The sequence below is a fragment of the Oryzias latipes genome, chromosome 12 (genome assembly GCF_053564925.1).
Source record: "Oryzias latipes strain Hd-rR chromosome 12, Olatipes_Hd-rR_3.1".
NCBI lineage: Eukaryota > Metazoa > Chordata > Actinopteri > Beloniformes > Adrianichthyidae > Oryzias > Oryzias latipes.
In genome coordinates this window covers 382,703-398,858 of record NC_136248.1, presented here as the reverse complement: position 1 = coordinate 398,858, position 16,156 = coordinate 382,703, and the positions used below count along the sequence as shown (strand labels likewise).

The 16,156-nt window shown below is 44.8% G+C and overlaps 1 protein-coding gene across 2 annotated transcripts in view; it reads right to left on the bottom strand.

Moving 5' to 3' along the window:
• The window catches only part of slc27a6 (solute carrier family 27 member 6), a 63,674-nt gene that overhangs the window by 41,711 nt on the left and 5,807 nt on the right, over positions 1-16,156 (bottom strand). For both annotated transcript variants that reach the window (XM_078955541.1, XM_023960484.2), the window contains exons 2-5: positions 5,843-6,052; positions 5,471-5,629; positions 3,630-3,754; positions 88-282 (exon numbers count right to left, since the gene is read on the bottom strand). In XM_078955541.1, coding sequence (XP_078811667.1) covers positions 88-282; positions 3,630-3,754; positions 5,471-5,629; positions 5,843-6,052 — 689 coding nt within the window. The remainder of the gene's footprint in view (positions 1-87; positions 283-3,629; positions 3,755-5,470; positions 5,630-5,842; positions 6,053-16,156) is intronic.

Genomic DNA, 16,156 nt, shown 5'->3' with positions numbered 1-16,156 from the left:
AAAACAAAAGCATCAGGAAGAACATTGAATCATGTGGCATGACATGCTTCTGCTTTTGTTGGATTATACTGGCTTTCAGATACTCACCTTGTAGAAGACATTGGATCGTCCCACAGCTCCAGTCTTGCCAATGTGGTTCATAAAACACAGGTTTCCCTCAGTGGAGCCATAAATTTCACACAATTTAATGTTTCCAAAGCGAAGTAGAAACTCTCGCCATACATCTTGTCGCAGCCCATTCCCGACTCCCATTCTGACTTTATGAACTTGATCCATTTCTGTCTGATAGAGAGATAAAGTTTCAGATAATGTCACATTCATTGTAAAACAAATACAAATGTCTCAATAATAGATAATCTTCCTCTTTTGGCTTCTCCCATCAGGGGTCGCCACAGCGAAACAACCTCTCCTCCGAGGATGAGTCGCATGGTTAACTTGGCAATGTTTTCCGCTGGATGCCCTTCCTGATGTAACACTCTCAATCCAACCGGGCTTGGGACTGGCACAGAAGCAGAGAAGGGGATAGGGAGCAGCCCGGATTCAAACCCTGGTTTCAGGGACGGAAGGCAGCACAAACCAGCACGAGCTAAACCGGCTCTCAATAATACGTAAATGCTTGGAAATAAGGAACCATGTGACTAGGATAAAACTATGCAGTCACCTCGTACAGAGAAGTTTGTTCTACTTTTCTATTTTGTTGACCAACCATACTACAATTCTGAAACAGGTACATGTTCATACATCAATGGCTATTTTGACACATTCTTTTTATTCATTTTTCAATGGAAAAAAATATTTTTACATTCCATTTGTTAGGGCTGTGGCCGTATTTGCTTTTGTTTTGTTTGTTTGTTCTGTGTTTTGTGTTATTTCTGTATCAGAGTGGGACTTGTGTTTTTTGTGGATCTTTGTGTCTGTTGTCTGATTATTTTCAGGTGTGGTGGAAAGGGTGTGGCCTCCCATTGGACCAGCTGGTGGAGGCAGCCTTTAAAGCCACCATTCCGACATCCAGTCGGTGAGAAGGGTGCCTTGCAGCAAAAGCCTCCACTGCAGCTTGGCCCTCTTCTCCATTTTGTTTTGTTCTCCATTTTGTTTATGTCTTCTCCACTTGTTTTAGTTTGTGTTGCACTTTGTAGTTCTTTGTAGTTTGTAGTTTTGTCTGTGCCCACTCTGTTTAGTCCTTTGGTTTATGATTTTGTTTAAGTGAAGCTGTAGGGGTGAACCGCCATTTTGTTTAGTACATGTTTTCTCCTGGTTTTGTTAGGTTAGGGAGGTTTGATTTCCCTTTTCTTTCTTTGCAGGTAAGATTACATGTTGCAGTTGGGGTTTTGTTTGTTGTTTTGGCCTGGGTTCACCCTGAAGCCTTTTAGTTTCACTTTTAGTTATTGTTGGATTGTTTGTTTATTTGTAAATAAATTTGTCATATTTTATGGAGACATTCGTTTGGTGCTTTTTGTTACACTTAAATTCAGTAGCCAAAACTTTAGTTTTTTATGTTATGCCGCCTCGGTGCCCCTAGACACAAAGGGGGCGTAACACATTCAATTTAGCCATTACAATAATTGCATCACTGGCCACTTTATCAGATCCACCTTGCTGGTCCCGGGTTGGACCCCCTTTTGTCTTCAGAACCGCCTTAATCCTTGGTGCATAGATCCAACAAGGTTCTGGAAACATTCCTCAGAGACTTTGGTCCAGGTTGACATGACAACATCAGTTGCTGCACATTTGTCGGCTGAACATCCATGATGCTGGTCTCCCGTTCCACCACATCCCAAAGGTTCTCTGTTGGGTTCTGGTGACTGTGGAGCCGTTTGAGTCCAGAGAACTCATTGTCATGTTCTAGAAACCAGTCTGAGATGTAGGGATGGGTATCATCAAGGTTTAAATGGTGCTACTACTCTTTTTAATACTGCTTATTGATCCAGTATTTTAATGATCCTCTTATCGATACATTTTCAGAACAAAAATAAATAAATTAATAACAAATTAACAACATAAAGTGTTTTATTTCTTCATTATGTAACACCATTGTTTTTTTTAACATAACATTTTACTTTATACATGATAATGTTACAATACAAACCTGGAATGCACATGGATGTGCTAGACCAGGGGTCAGCAACCTGAACCTCTCAAAGAGCCATTCTTTTTGAGAGTGATGTTTCCTTTGATCTTTTTTTCATTTTCCACAACCTTGAATAGACTTTTCTGTCTGTCAAACACCCAGAGTTCAGACGAATGAGATGATGGAAACAAATTCACTTTGATGCAGACTCATTTCTATTTATTTTTCTTTAAATCAAGTGAACCCAATAAGAACTATTTTTATTAGCAAGCAGCTGTTGGTTTGTCTGGAATCATAAGCGGTGAGTCTAAGCCCCGCCCCCGCCTATCTACCTGTTTGTTGTTTTCCCCCGTGTGCAACCCCCCCTCCAGCGTGTTCTACACAGACAGTGCAAACATACGGTAATCGTAGCAGCAGCAAGGTGACAGGTTAGTTCACACTGCTCTCTCGCTCTACCTGAGGGCATTAAAGGCTCCACGACAATCTGAGAAGATGACAGTTATTTTACAAAAACACAGAGATCAGCAGCTCAGGGAGGAAAGAGCCGCATTTTGGACCGTCATCGTATATCTTTGGTAGCGTTCCTGTGCGCGCCGCGTGCTGTCTGAACAATAGCCCCGCCCCCTGTGCACACAAATAGCCAGACAGACCTCTCCTCTTCAGCGAGAATAGTGAAATTAATATCATCATTAATTAACTGAAAATTGACTGACTTGTAGAGTTAAATATGGCAGATAACGTTTATATCTTGTGGAACAAAAAAAAGCCACCTCTCCAGTACCGATAGCAGAACCGTTGAGGTCAGATCTTGACGATACTGCGGTCTTGAAGAATGTGGCCCCGGGGCTCGTTCAATACTGGGGCTCGGTACCCATCCCTACTGAGATGACTGAGACATTTGTTTAGTGGCTGACTAAAATGTGTTAAAGAACTTCTAAAAATGATGTTCCCGCTCTCAGAACGACTGCAGGTGAGCAGTAATGAAGATTCCTGTTTCTCTGTTCAGTGACTGATTAAAGTTCTGTTCTGCTCAGAGCTTTTGTTTTCCTGGGGACAGGCTGTTCTACCCTCAAAGCCAAATGACAAAACACAAACAAAGAGGACCTCGAACCTCCCCAATCAGCCTGACCAGCACACTGTGCCTATGTGACCACCGTGATGACCAGTACAAAGCCACTGCTTGTCTGTGAAAATGCCGTGAACAAAGCAGCTCAATGACGGAGGAAGAGCCGTGAATGAAAAGTTGGCCACAGGTCTAACCCTGATTCACTGGCTGTGTCTCCCATCAACTTCCAACATTTGGTCATTATTTTTGAAGCCGGAATTCTAAACATGACATGAAATAACATCTTCTCATACTGCCAACATAAAAGAAATAATACAAAAACAAAAGAACATTTCAGAAACATTATATAGTATAAAAACTGACCCACTTGATTTTTGAGGATTTTATCCCTCAATTTTTTTCAAAAAATGAAAATGAAAATATTGATATTTTCCAAAACTTTTGATCTGAAATAAACCCTCCATTTCGGTTTAAATGTAAGTGTTAAAAGAATACCTTAGGTTGGTTGCAGAGATATCTGCAAAGTTCACCAATATACTGGAAAATTGTCACTCCGTGATTTCTGCAGTCAGGCCAAAACTGGGATGCTGAGAACTTTTTCTTTAAGACACAAGTTGCACCTGTGATGAAACAGAAATGTTTATTACAGAATCAACTGAAAATGCCTATAAATGTGTTTACAACAAATGTGTTTCTAATTCAAAAATATAGACTAGACTTTATTTCTTGTTCAGGTAACTCAGCCCATGACAGATGAAAAAAAGTTGTATTAGTTCTTGTCCCTTTAAACAGGTTCAAAGAAGTCCTCTTTCTTGTTTTTTACAGTAATTAGACACAGTAACACACTTTTTCTCAGACAGACTTGCACATTTTCACACGTTTCTCTTGTTTCTCTCTTGTTGTCTCCAGGACTTCAGAGTCTAGCAAACAAAAATTAGTTGTGAATTTGGCGAGCTGAACGAAGGAGAGGAGAAACGACACGGAGGCGTTTGACTGACATCTAATCAGGATGCAGAGAACAACGTGCTGTGAAAAAGCATGCAAACTTGTCCTAGTTAAAAACGGTAAAGCTCTAAAAAGGGTCATTGCGTCATAGCGAGGAAAAAACATACTTTTGTCAGTTGTTGTGAATTCTTCTACAATCTCACAGCCTGTGTTTATGGTCATGATGATTTGATCTACATTGGGAAAAAAACTGCATCAACGGTAAGAATAAGGCATTTATATGATCAGCCTTTGAGTTTTTATTTGTATTTTTTGCCTAATTTTGTTAATATGACATTGCTGAGACTGGAGGAGGGTTGTTATTTTTCAATTCAACACTTTTTGAACAGAACGACAAAATGAATGTGTGAATCAGACCCTGCTGTTTCATTAAATTACACACCAAAACGAACTCTGATAAGAACATGAAAATGACATTAGAATTTAGGCCACATTGCAGCAGCGAGCAGCACGGATGTGGCTCATAACGGATGTGATGCTAACATGCAGGTTGTTTAATTACCTTCCAAAGCAAATAAAATGAAACACCAGAAAGAATGCTATTATACTCAGGGACATTTCCAAATATTTCCAGCGCAGAACGTTTTTCTTGGCCACACAGACCTAGAGGAAGGGTTAGGTTAAGGATTATGGGTGATGGTTGAGCTGCATTCACACCGAACGCCGTTCGTACGACAAGGGCGCTAGTTTCAATGTTAAGTCAAAGGTACAGACGCGATCTCAGATCCTGCGGTGCGATTTGAGAGATGTATGAAAGGTCTGGCTGCAGCGGGTTTTCAGCGGCGCGGCGTGATATGGTTCAGAGGCGGGTACACCTGGACCGTCTGTCGCAGGGCCGATGAAGCGATCCCGATCACTGCGGCGGCTCATGGGAGGCGAGCTGGTAGCGAGACAGAGACCCACTGAGGGATGGGGAGCCAGGCAGCTCGGACCTCCAGAACTTTTGGATGTTTTTCTTATTTTCATGGAGGCAATTACAAAAAAAATATCCCCTGATTTTATCCTAGTTTTAATTTTTACCCTCTCTGGTTAAAGCGATACAGTAAGCCTTCAAACTCGGTCAGAGAGAACACACAAAGAGAACATGTTTAATGGGACTTGAACTTTAAGTTTCTTTTGAAATACGTCCAGCCAACAACCAAATCCAACCTCGGGCGCACTTAAAATACGTGCGGGGAATGCAGCAAAGTGCCATCTTCACTTCTCTGGCACCTGAGCTGATGTGCACGCTGGACGGGGCACATCAGGGAGCTTGTGCTATGTCGGTGCTAGGTCGGTGACCCCTGGGTCACAGGATCAAGTCAGATGATAAAAGCATCACCCAAACCTACCAAGCTCAATGGTTCCTCCTATTCCCACCAATGATGCTGCGCTGTGGTAAAGAGGGAGAGACGTGTAAATCACATCGGATTCAGTCGCTCCAAATGCTGAAAATCCCGATGCTGCCTTCAGGCTCTGCAGGTGAGTGATCACCGCCGCTTTAGGGAGCCCTGAAAAACCATTGTGAGGAGTGAATTTCTACTTAAAACATCACATACATTTTGATTATTGACCATTTTTATTATATATATTTTTTTCAACAATGTAATACATTGCAAGCCCACTACCGGCTTACCACTGCACCAACGCCAGCTGAATTGTTCTACCACAACAATAGACATTGTTGTGCTTTAACTTAATAAAAAAACAATAAGTTCACTGGCCTGTTGTTCCGGAGGTAAAGATGTACATCGCTGGAGCTGTGATGGAGGTGGTTGCTCGCAGCTCTGCAGGTACTAGCTTGTCCGACCCAACATCAAGCTGCTCCAGCAAAGAGCACACATGTGGATACCTCACATGGCTCTTCATGGTCCACACCTGGATGTTCCTCTGTTGCAGATCAAGCAGTATGCTTTCCAGACACTCCAATAAATCTGGAAATTTAATAAGATTTCAGGAGGTAAAACCACTTTCTATTTCTAAAAAATTGAAATAGTAGAAATAATAGTTTTTGTGTGTTTTTGGACTGAAAGGCCTGTGGTCTTTCCAGGTATCTGTTGTAGCCACTCCTCCAGCTTGGGGGTTAATGCCCCCAGTGCTCCAATTACCACAGGCACCACTGTCACCTTCACTTTCCAGGCTTTCTCCAGTTCTTCTCTGAGTCCCTGGTATTTCTCCACTTTCTCATGTTCCTTCTTCCTGATGTTCCCATCTCTTGGCACTGCCACATCCACCACAACGGCTTTCCTCTGTTCTTTATCCCCCACTACAATGTCTGGTTGGTTCTCCATTACCACCCTATCAGTCTGGATCTGGAAGTCCCACAGGATCTTTGCCCTCTCATGCTCTACCGCCTACGGAGGTGTTTCCCATTCTGACCTTGGGGTTTCCAGTTCATATTCTGCACACATGTTCCTGTATATTATTCCAGCCACTTGATTGTGGCGCTCCATGTATGCTTTCCCTGCCAGCATCTTACACCCTGCAGTTATGTGCTGGATTGTTTCAGGCGCCTCTTTGCACAGCCTACACCTTGGGTCTAGTCTGGTGTGGTAGATCTACACCTTGGGTCTTGTCTGGCCAATGGCGGCCTGCGGGAAGATTTTTTGTGGCCCTCAATAAAAGAGAGCCAGAGCAGGTTCCTTTGAGGAAAAACGTTGTGTTGGCGAGAAGAAAAGGCGCTTTCAAGCTAAATGGACAAACTCTTACTTTGTCGTACCTCATGGATAAAGTCATGTGCCTGATTTGCAAGCAGGTGAATGCAATGCTCAAAGAATTCAATATAAATCGAGGAGCGCAACAATACGCTCCAACAACTACAACGAGGCTGTGCTGCACAGCAGATGTTTACAAAAATGGCTAAATCCAGTGAAGCCGTGACAGAAGCTAGCTACGTTGTGGCTTTGGAAATTCCCACGGTAGCAAGCCCTTCAGTGACGGGGAGTTTGTAAAAAGAATGTATGCTGAAAGTAGCTGACATTGTTTGTCCAGAGCTAAAGAAGACGAGTAGAAGATCTGGGCAGCAACCTCCAAACGCAACTAGGAAAACATCTGGAGGGCCTGGTTAACTGTACTAATGACACTTGGTCATTAAAGTTATTAAAAACAACTTTTTCTGTTTATCCTTTTATTTCCCACCAAAATTGGCCTCCAGTCCAATGTCTAGTTCCTAATTTGGCCCTCCACTACAAAAACTTTGAGAACCCCTGATCTAACATAAATGGGCTCCATCTGATTGGTCAACAACGTGAAGGAGTCCATCCGATTGGTCAAATGCATAAAGGAATTTCTTTGATTTGTTAAATACTTCAAGTTGCCATAAGATTGTTTTAGCACATTTAAGCTAACCATTTATTGTGATTTTTGACGTCTTTTGTGATATCGCGTATCACATCGCGATAACGATACATTTTTGATTATTGTGCAGGCTTACTTCATTGGTAAAGTGGTGACTCTAAAGCAGGGCTGCTCATTCCTGGTCCTGGAGATTTACCACCCTGCCTGTTTTCAAGTTCTCGCTGCACTGCCTGCTGCTGATTACCTGGACCAGGTGTGTTCATTCAATCAGAATCTGGAGACATCTGATTGAGCTGATCAGCAGCTAGCAGGACTTGGAGATCTGGAAAACAGTCATGGTGGTAGATCTCGAGGACCAGGAATGAGCAGCCCTGCTTTAGAGTCACCACTTTACTCTAAAGTGTCCGTAGGTGCGAACCTGTGATGGACTTTTTTTTTTCAGTTTCTACCGTTTTTCCCTTTCGGAGTCACAGGGCTGCTGGAGCCTATCCCGGCCACTTGTGGGCAAAGGCACTGGACATCATGGACAGGTCGCCAGTCGCAGGGCCACAATCACACACCCATTCACATTCACACCTAGAGACAATTTAGATTAACCAATTGACCTATGAAGCATGTTTTTGGATGGAGGGATGGAGAACCCACGCATACACAGGGAGAACATGCAAACTCCACACAGAAAGGCCCCCCATTGGTGTTCTGGTTCAGGTCCCCCATCTGGGACTTGAACCGGGGCCTTCTTGCTCTGAGGCAAGAGCGCTAACCACTGCACCACCGTTCACCACCTATTCTGAACCACCTGAAGAGAATTTAAAATGAATGAATTAAAATTTACGAAATGAAATTACATAAAAATTATTGATAAAAGGTTTGAAGACGTCTTTCTTTTCATCGAACCATAAACTTAAGATCAAACCTGCTGAGAAGACAGGGACAGGTTTACTGGGGGGGGCAGGCGTAAAAAAAACAACTTTTTTCTGAGTTGTGCATCCAGGTGAATATTTTTATATCAAATCATAACAAAAACAGCCTGAAATGGTTCCGATTCTTCTCATTATGTCATTGACAGTTAGGGTTGGGCGATGTCCCTTAAATTGGCCGTTGACGATGTTTGCTGTCAACCATCGGGATGGACGGGGGGTATTTTTACATTTTTCGTTCTTATATAACTGCTATTCGTTTTTTTGCTTTTTTCATGTTATTTCCCAACTAATGACTAATCCGCGATGATCCAGTATAAACTGACGGAAGTGACTTTAACAAAAAAAGTAACAAACAAAATAGAAAAGAAGTAGTCCGCTCCTGCACTTCACTAGTGAAGTGGACCGGCGGAGTGCGGACTTACAGCTTTGTGTTTGATGGGAGGGGGGGGGGGGTACATGAGCGGTATGTGTGTGAGATTTAAGACTGCGATCCGTCCCGCAGCTCTAGGGGTACATGCAACCGAACTCAGAACCGGGTCTAAAAGTGTGTGTCTGAGCACAGCTCGGATCGTCAGCACACACAGCGGTTTGAGCTTCAAAGCAGAAATGTCGCTCAGTCCTTAGAAAACATTCAAACAATCACGCGGATTTGTGTTTCCAGTCGTGTCCCGACTAAATAAAGGCTGATGTTATTCTTACATGTTTACGTGCAGCCAGCAAGCAGCACCACCCAAAGCTAATGTTGTTAGCCCGTGTTAGCATACTGCTAATCCTGGCTTCGTTCAGAAAAAGCACTGACCACACGGATTAAAATTCAAATGATGAGCGAACAGGTGTTTCATAATAACCGTAACATTATTAAAGGCACGTTTAGAAGATCGTCTCGTATTTTACCGAGCTGACATGTCAATGTATATAGCCGCTCGGAGCTGTTTAACATTGTTTTGTATTGAATTGTTACATTCAATAAAGTTTGAAAAAAAAAATTGCCGCTCAGCGGAATTTATATCCTTCCGTTTTCAAACCCTACTGCGCATGTGCGAATGATTTATTCCGACGGAAAGTGTGACCTTAGTGAACGTTTTTATATTCTGAAAACATATTTCTGGGCCCATCTACACGGTTGGATTCTAATCCGACCATTGATCCCATCAAGATATTTTGTACATGTAACCGCGGCTTATGGTGTCGTGGCGGGGGCGTGGCATCACGATGGTGGTCTCTCCATCGGGATGTCAGTCACCCATCACGATGGACGATGATATCGTCCATCGGCACAACCCTATTGACAGTAAAGACCCAGTGCTCTCATGGGGGGGGGGGGGGGGGGGCTTGTTTCAGTGACAAAGACGCAGATAGTAAAGTTTTTACAAAGTGGATTCATGCTTTTAATTAGAAAATACCGTTTTTTATGAACGTTCTATAAAATGTTTGACAGTAATTCTAGATGTTTTGTTAATGTTTTGGTATTCATCCGCCACGTCTGGATGGCGTTCTGTCATTCGGCTCACTCTGTACTAAATGACCAGCTGGTCTGAGGGGTGGTTGACCATGACTCCTGCTGCTTCATCATCTTCTCCGTGGAGAAGACGGGGTTTCTTAATTTAATTAAAACCTTAGAACCCAGATATGAGCTGTATTGTTAATCCTTTAGAAAAAGGTGCTACTGTCAAGGTGAATGTTTGTCTCCTTTTAGTCTAGACTCTAGACTACAAAGTGTGACTGAAAACACAGCTGGGATTTTAAGTAAAGAAGTAACCTTTTTATTTTGGATAAGTGAAAGCAAGTTTAGAATAACGAAATTAGACAAAAACAAGACAAAAGTTATATAAAACAGGACAAAATTATTTAAACACAAGTCCAAAAAGGGAGTTAGAAGAAAAATCTTATACTTAACTTTGATTCCAAGAGCGTGTTCATTTATTTATTATTCATACCAGAAAATGGCATTACATTTGTCTTGGGTTTGATTAAATAAAAGCAACATTTGCTTAACTTGTCTGCCGTTTGTACTTATTGCTTTCCTTAAGTAGGGTGGGGAGAAAAAAAATCGGGAAAAAAATCGTAAATCGAATTAAAAAAAATAAAATCAGAGATTTTATTTTTAGGCCATATCGCCCAGCCCTACTCCACAAATACCAAACTTACAGGCTTGATTATTGACTATAAGATCCACAGTTACGTGTTTGAACCTGGTGGAATTCTTTAGGAACTGATCTGAACCACATTTTTTTGCAGTAGCTGTCAAGACGTTTACATTTAAGTGAAGATCACCAAGAAAATCAAGCTCCTTAGCTTGAACAGAATTTAGAATACCTGAGATCTTCAAGTATGCAGTTGCTCTGATTTTGGGAGCTTGTGAGGGGCAATAATCATAACTGAGACTGTGTGTGTGTGGGGGGGGGGGGGGGGTATGATTCACATATACCTCTAACAGCTACATGTTCTCAAAAGTTGCCCACCACAATTAAAAGCAAAGACAAAAACAAGCATAACGCTAAGTTGTCAAAGGTGGGCCGGAATGTGTGTAATATTTGTGCTGATCCTTAGTATTTCTTTTGGTGTTAGGTGGTTTTGTGTGTTGTGCTGTTTTGTTTAGTTTTTTTTAACTTTTTGCATGCGGTTTAATTTTATTGGATCATGGACCTGATTGCACACACCTGGACCTCATTGGGCAGAACTCCTCATCACTGCCTAAATGGAACTCTGAGCGGTTGCCGGTGGTTGAAGCACCTGAGGCAGACGCACGCAGCGCAGCGCAGCTGAAGCGTGCCGCAAGGAATGAAGCTCTGGGTGAGAGCCAAAGGAAGGCGGACAGGCTGATCGCCAGGTCGACGCCGACATTGAAGACGTAGCGGGAGCCGTATGCGACGGGGGTGTCGACCGTGTGGAGGAACGCCGAGGCTGACCGAGAAGTTGCGTGTGGGACCTGAAGGCCTGACAATCGGTGCATAAAGGAAAGTCTGCTCTCCCGACCTGCCTGGATGCGTGTGGCTGATGTTGGTGTAACACCCTGAAGTTTTCCGTTTTTTTGTGTGTTTGTTTCAGCCGCACAGACGCTGGTTTTTTTCCCCTCCACGGCCGGTTCCAACGGTGGACTTCGGGGGGCGCGGCTTTGGGACTGGACTCTTTTTTTAGCTGGGACTTTTAATCAAAATTTTATGTCTTTTATTTTTTTACCAATTTAAAGCTGTTTTTAGATTACTATTTATTAAATCCATTTTTACATTTTTAATTGTTTTTAGTCATTTTTGCACAGTATTTTATTGAGCTGATTCAATCACCAGTGTGACACCTGCAAATTTTTGGCGTTGTCGGCAGGATCAGCTCTACTGTGTAAAAATGACTTCAGAAGCCCATGAGGATTCTAGTCCCATGATGGCACAGTTTACATTTCCGTGGTTTATGGGTGCCGCATATGTTCCAAGGTTTGGTGGTGACAGGTCAACATTTGCAGAATGGAGGGTTCAGGTGGAAGCCATGCTGCGTGCACAAGGACTGGGGCCCCAGCAGCAAGCAGACTTTATCATGAGTGCCCTAGAAGGGGAAGCCAAGCGTGAATTACTGTTGGTAGCACCTGATGAGAGGAATACTTGGGAGAAAGTGCTCGAGTTACTGAAGTGTGAATTCGCTAAACCTGCTTCTAAAGCCCAGTTAAGAGCTGCATTTTTTAACTGTCGTCAAAAATCTGATGAGTCTGTTCACCTCTTCATTTTAAGATTAAGGGAACTGTTCTCTAGATGGCGCCAACATGACCAAGATGTCGCTGGGGACACTGATGTCTTGCTCCTGGACCAGTTGTTGGTGGGGCTTTGTCCAGGCACGGTGAAGCAAGAACTTAATCGACAGATTCGTCGCAGCAGAGACACAACTTTTCCAGAAGCCTGTCGAGAGGCCAGAGCATTGGAAAAAGAGCTAGAAGAGGAAGGGGAGGTTGTAACAGTCCAAAGAGTTGCAACTCAAAGACTCGCTTCACAGTCTGACCTGGACCAGCTCAAAGCTGAACTTTGTAATGAGTTGCAGCAAGAACTGAAAGATATGAAGGAACTCCTTTCAGAAATAAAAGCTTTAGCTGGTTCTAAAGGATCTGAAGTTGCGCATCCTCCCCCCCGTCTTCTATCCGAAGCAAAGGTTGAACTGCCAGGAAGCTCAGCCCTCCAGCCACTTCCACCAGGACCTTTCAGAGTCGCCAGCCCCCGAACACTTGGACATCAGTGGGATGCGTATGGCAGGCCCATCTGTAGACATTGTGGGGTGGCTGGTCACATGCAGCGGAGGTGTCCCCAGAGGTCTCGCCATAATCAGGATTTTTAGAACCCCCTACAGCTGAGGGCCGGGCCGTGGGGGCATCAAAGAGTGGCGCAAAGTCGGCTCTAGTCGGTGAGTGCCCAACTGTCACGATTGTTCTGAATAACCGTCCTGTTCCTTTTGTGATCGACACAGGATCCCAAGTCACTATGCTAAGCCAAAGTCTATTCAGAAAGTGCCTGGGGGACTGTGAAGCCCAGGTTGAAGAAGCGCCCTGGTTGACTCTGCGTGCTGCAAATGGCTTGGAGATCCCCTATGTGGGTTATGCGCTGCTGGACTGCATGGTTGGTGGTATTCAGGTATCGGGCAAGGGCATTGTGATAGTCGAAGATAAGTGTTTAGGTACTGAAAAAGGAATTCTGGGGATGAATGTTATTGAGGCTGTGTGGTCTGCCCTCACACAGGGAAACCATCCTGGTGTACCAGCATTCAAGGCTGTTCTTCAACCACAGGAAGGAAAGGCCTGGACACAAGCCTTTGCAGACTGTCAGTTGGCCTACACTCGCCAGCTGAAACCACCGTTCCATGCTACTGCAAAATTAAAGCGGCAGTTGCCTGTTGTGATCCCACCACAATCGGAGATGGTGCTTTGGATCCAAGTAGCAGAGGGGGACCCTAAGGACACTAGGGTTGTGATGGTAGAAGAACTAACCAATAATGACACCGAGTGGCAAGTGGGGCGTACTCTGACTTTGTTGAGAGGAAACTGTTTGCCATGTAGAGTCTGTAACCCGAATCCATATCCAGTTAAGGTTCCACAGCGCCAGCCAGTGGCCCAAGTAACAGAAATCGACCCGGCAGACATCCAAGGTGAACATGAGCTGAGCCTTCAGTGGGTCGACACGGAAGTGCTGGAGGTGGCAGTAAGGCGCATTGGAGCTTCAGAAGAAACTAGCAGTTCGGAAGCACATCCAGTTCTGGCCTTAAGGGGGGATGGTCTCACAGTTTGTCAACAAGAGCAGATGACCAAACTTCTACAACGTTGGACCAAGGTGTTTTCGAGCCACGAGGAGGATTTTGGCTGCACTGGAGTTGTCAAGCATCAGATTCCTACTGGTTCAGCTCCTCCGAGCAGGGAACGATACCGACCGGTTCCACCAAGCTTGTATGCAGAACTGCGCTCTCTCCTCAAAAACATGTTGGACAAAGGGGTGGTAAGGGAGAGTTCAAGTCCATGGGCAGCTCCTATTGTCTTGGTCAAAAAGAAGAATGGAGACTGGCGTTTCTGTGTTGACTATCGGAAGCTAAATGCTTTAACACATAAGGACGCTTTCCCATTGCCTCGGATTGAAGAGTCACTAACCTGTCTGAAGGCTGCAAAATGGTATTCTACACTTAACCTTGCCAGTGGTTACTGGCAGGTTGAGGTAGACCCTGCGGATAGGGAAAAGACTGCTTTTGCCACGCCTATTGGCTTATACGAGTTCGATCGAATGCCCTTTGGACTTTGTAATGCCCCAGCCACTTTTCAGCGACTAATGCAGCGCTGTCTGGGGGGAATGGTGAATGACTCGTTGCTAATATACCTTGATGACATAATTGTCTTTTCATCTGACTTCCAGAGTCATTTGCAACATCTGGAAGAGGTATTCCAACAACTTTACATCCATGGGTTGAAGCTACAACCAAGGAAGTGTCTTCTGTTCCAGAAGGAGGTGACGTACCTTGGGCACATCATCAGTGAGCAGGGTGTCTCGACAGACCCGGCTAAGACCGCGGTTGTGAGGGACTGGCCTGTCCCCCAAACTGTGAAACAGGTTCGTTCCTTCCTGGGTTTGGCGGGGTATTACCGCAGGTTCATCTCTGGGTTTTCCAAGATCGCCCTGCCATTAAACGCCCTTACCCATGGGTCGGCTACAGCGAAGAATTCACTTGTTTCCTGGTCTCCTACATGTCAGCGAGCTTTTGACCAACTGAAAGAGGCTTTGCTGAGTGCCCCTATTCTGGCATACGCTGATTTTACCAAACCATTCAGACTGTATACCGATGACAGCTTTGAAGGTTTGGGAGCTATTCTTGCCCAAGTGCAAGATGGGAAAGAGCGGGTCATAGCATATGCCAGCCGCAGCTTGCATCCAACAGAGCGGAATGACCAAAACTACAGCTCTTTCAAGTTGGAGTTGTTGGCTTTGAAATGGGCGGTCACTGAAAAATTTAAAGACTTCCTGTATGGGGCAGAGTTTACCGTATACACGGACAATAACCCCCTGGTGCACTTGGACTCGGCACGGTTGGGGGCTGTGGAGCAACGTTGGGTGGCACAGTTGGCAAACTACAAGTACTCCATCAGCTATAGGCCGGGGAAGCAAAATAAAAATGCAGATGCCCTGTCACGGCTGTCTTCACAGGAAGAGCCCACTTGCCACAATGTGACCAGCATGGAGACTACAGTGAAGGGCTGGGAGAGCAGGCAGCACGAAGACCCTGACCTCCAACGGCTGCGCCAGTGGAAACTGCAACATGTGGATCAACCCGAGGTACGGGTGGGCTGCCTCTGCAGATCTAAAACTGCTTCTCAGACAGTGGGGCAAGATCGAGCTCCGTAATGGGGTGTTGGGGAGGTGTTTTTTGGAGGCCAGTTCAGGGCAGGAGGTTTTTCAAGTCCTTATACCCAGAAGTGGGGCCAAAGACCTGTGGGCTGCATACCATCAGGAGATGGGTCATCCAAGCAGTGACAGGACACTATCAATTCTGCGTCAACGCTGCTACTGGCCACAAATGGCTAGAGATGTAACCGACTGGACCAACGCCTGCCTTCAGTGTGTCTGCGCAAAACGCGGCCCGGAGGTGAGGGCTCCACTGATGTCCATTACAACTTCATACCCTTTTGAGGTGGTGGGGTTGGACTATTTGTCCCTGGGTCGGCCTGAGGATAGGTGGCCTTGTATTCTGGTCATGACCGACCTCTTTTCTAAATATGCCCAAGCCGTTCCCACTAAAGATCAGTCGGCAGCAACCACTGCCCGAACTGTGTACAATAACTGGATTCAGAAGTTTGGTTGCCCAGAACGGATTTTGACAGATCGAGGCGCTGCCTTCGAATCCTCAATATTCAAAGAGCTGTGTCGCATCTATGGCTGTAAGAAAAGTCGCACCACAGCATATTGGTCTCAAGGTAATGGGGGTTGTGAACGTGTTAACCAGACATTGTTGGGTCTATTGAATTCACTTTCAGAGACTGAACATGGACAGTGGGCCGACCGCTTACCAGCCCTGGTGCAGGCCTATAACAACACCGTGCACAGCACTACTAGCTTCACCCCCCACTACGAAGTGTTCGGAAGACACGCTCGACTACCGGTAGACTGGTCGACAGGACTGGGACCTGAGGAGCAACCACAGACATTACAAGGTTGGGTGAACTCTCATCATAAAGCTCTACAGAATGCTTACGAAGCTGTGAAGCAACAAACGCAGAAGCGACAGGCGCTGGATCAGAGACGCTACAACAAGCGTACCCACAAAACACCCCTATTGCCTGGAGAGCGTGTATTGGTGCGTAATTTTCGC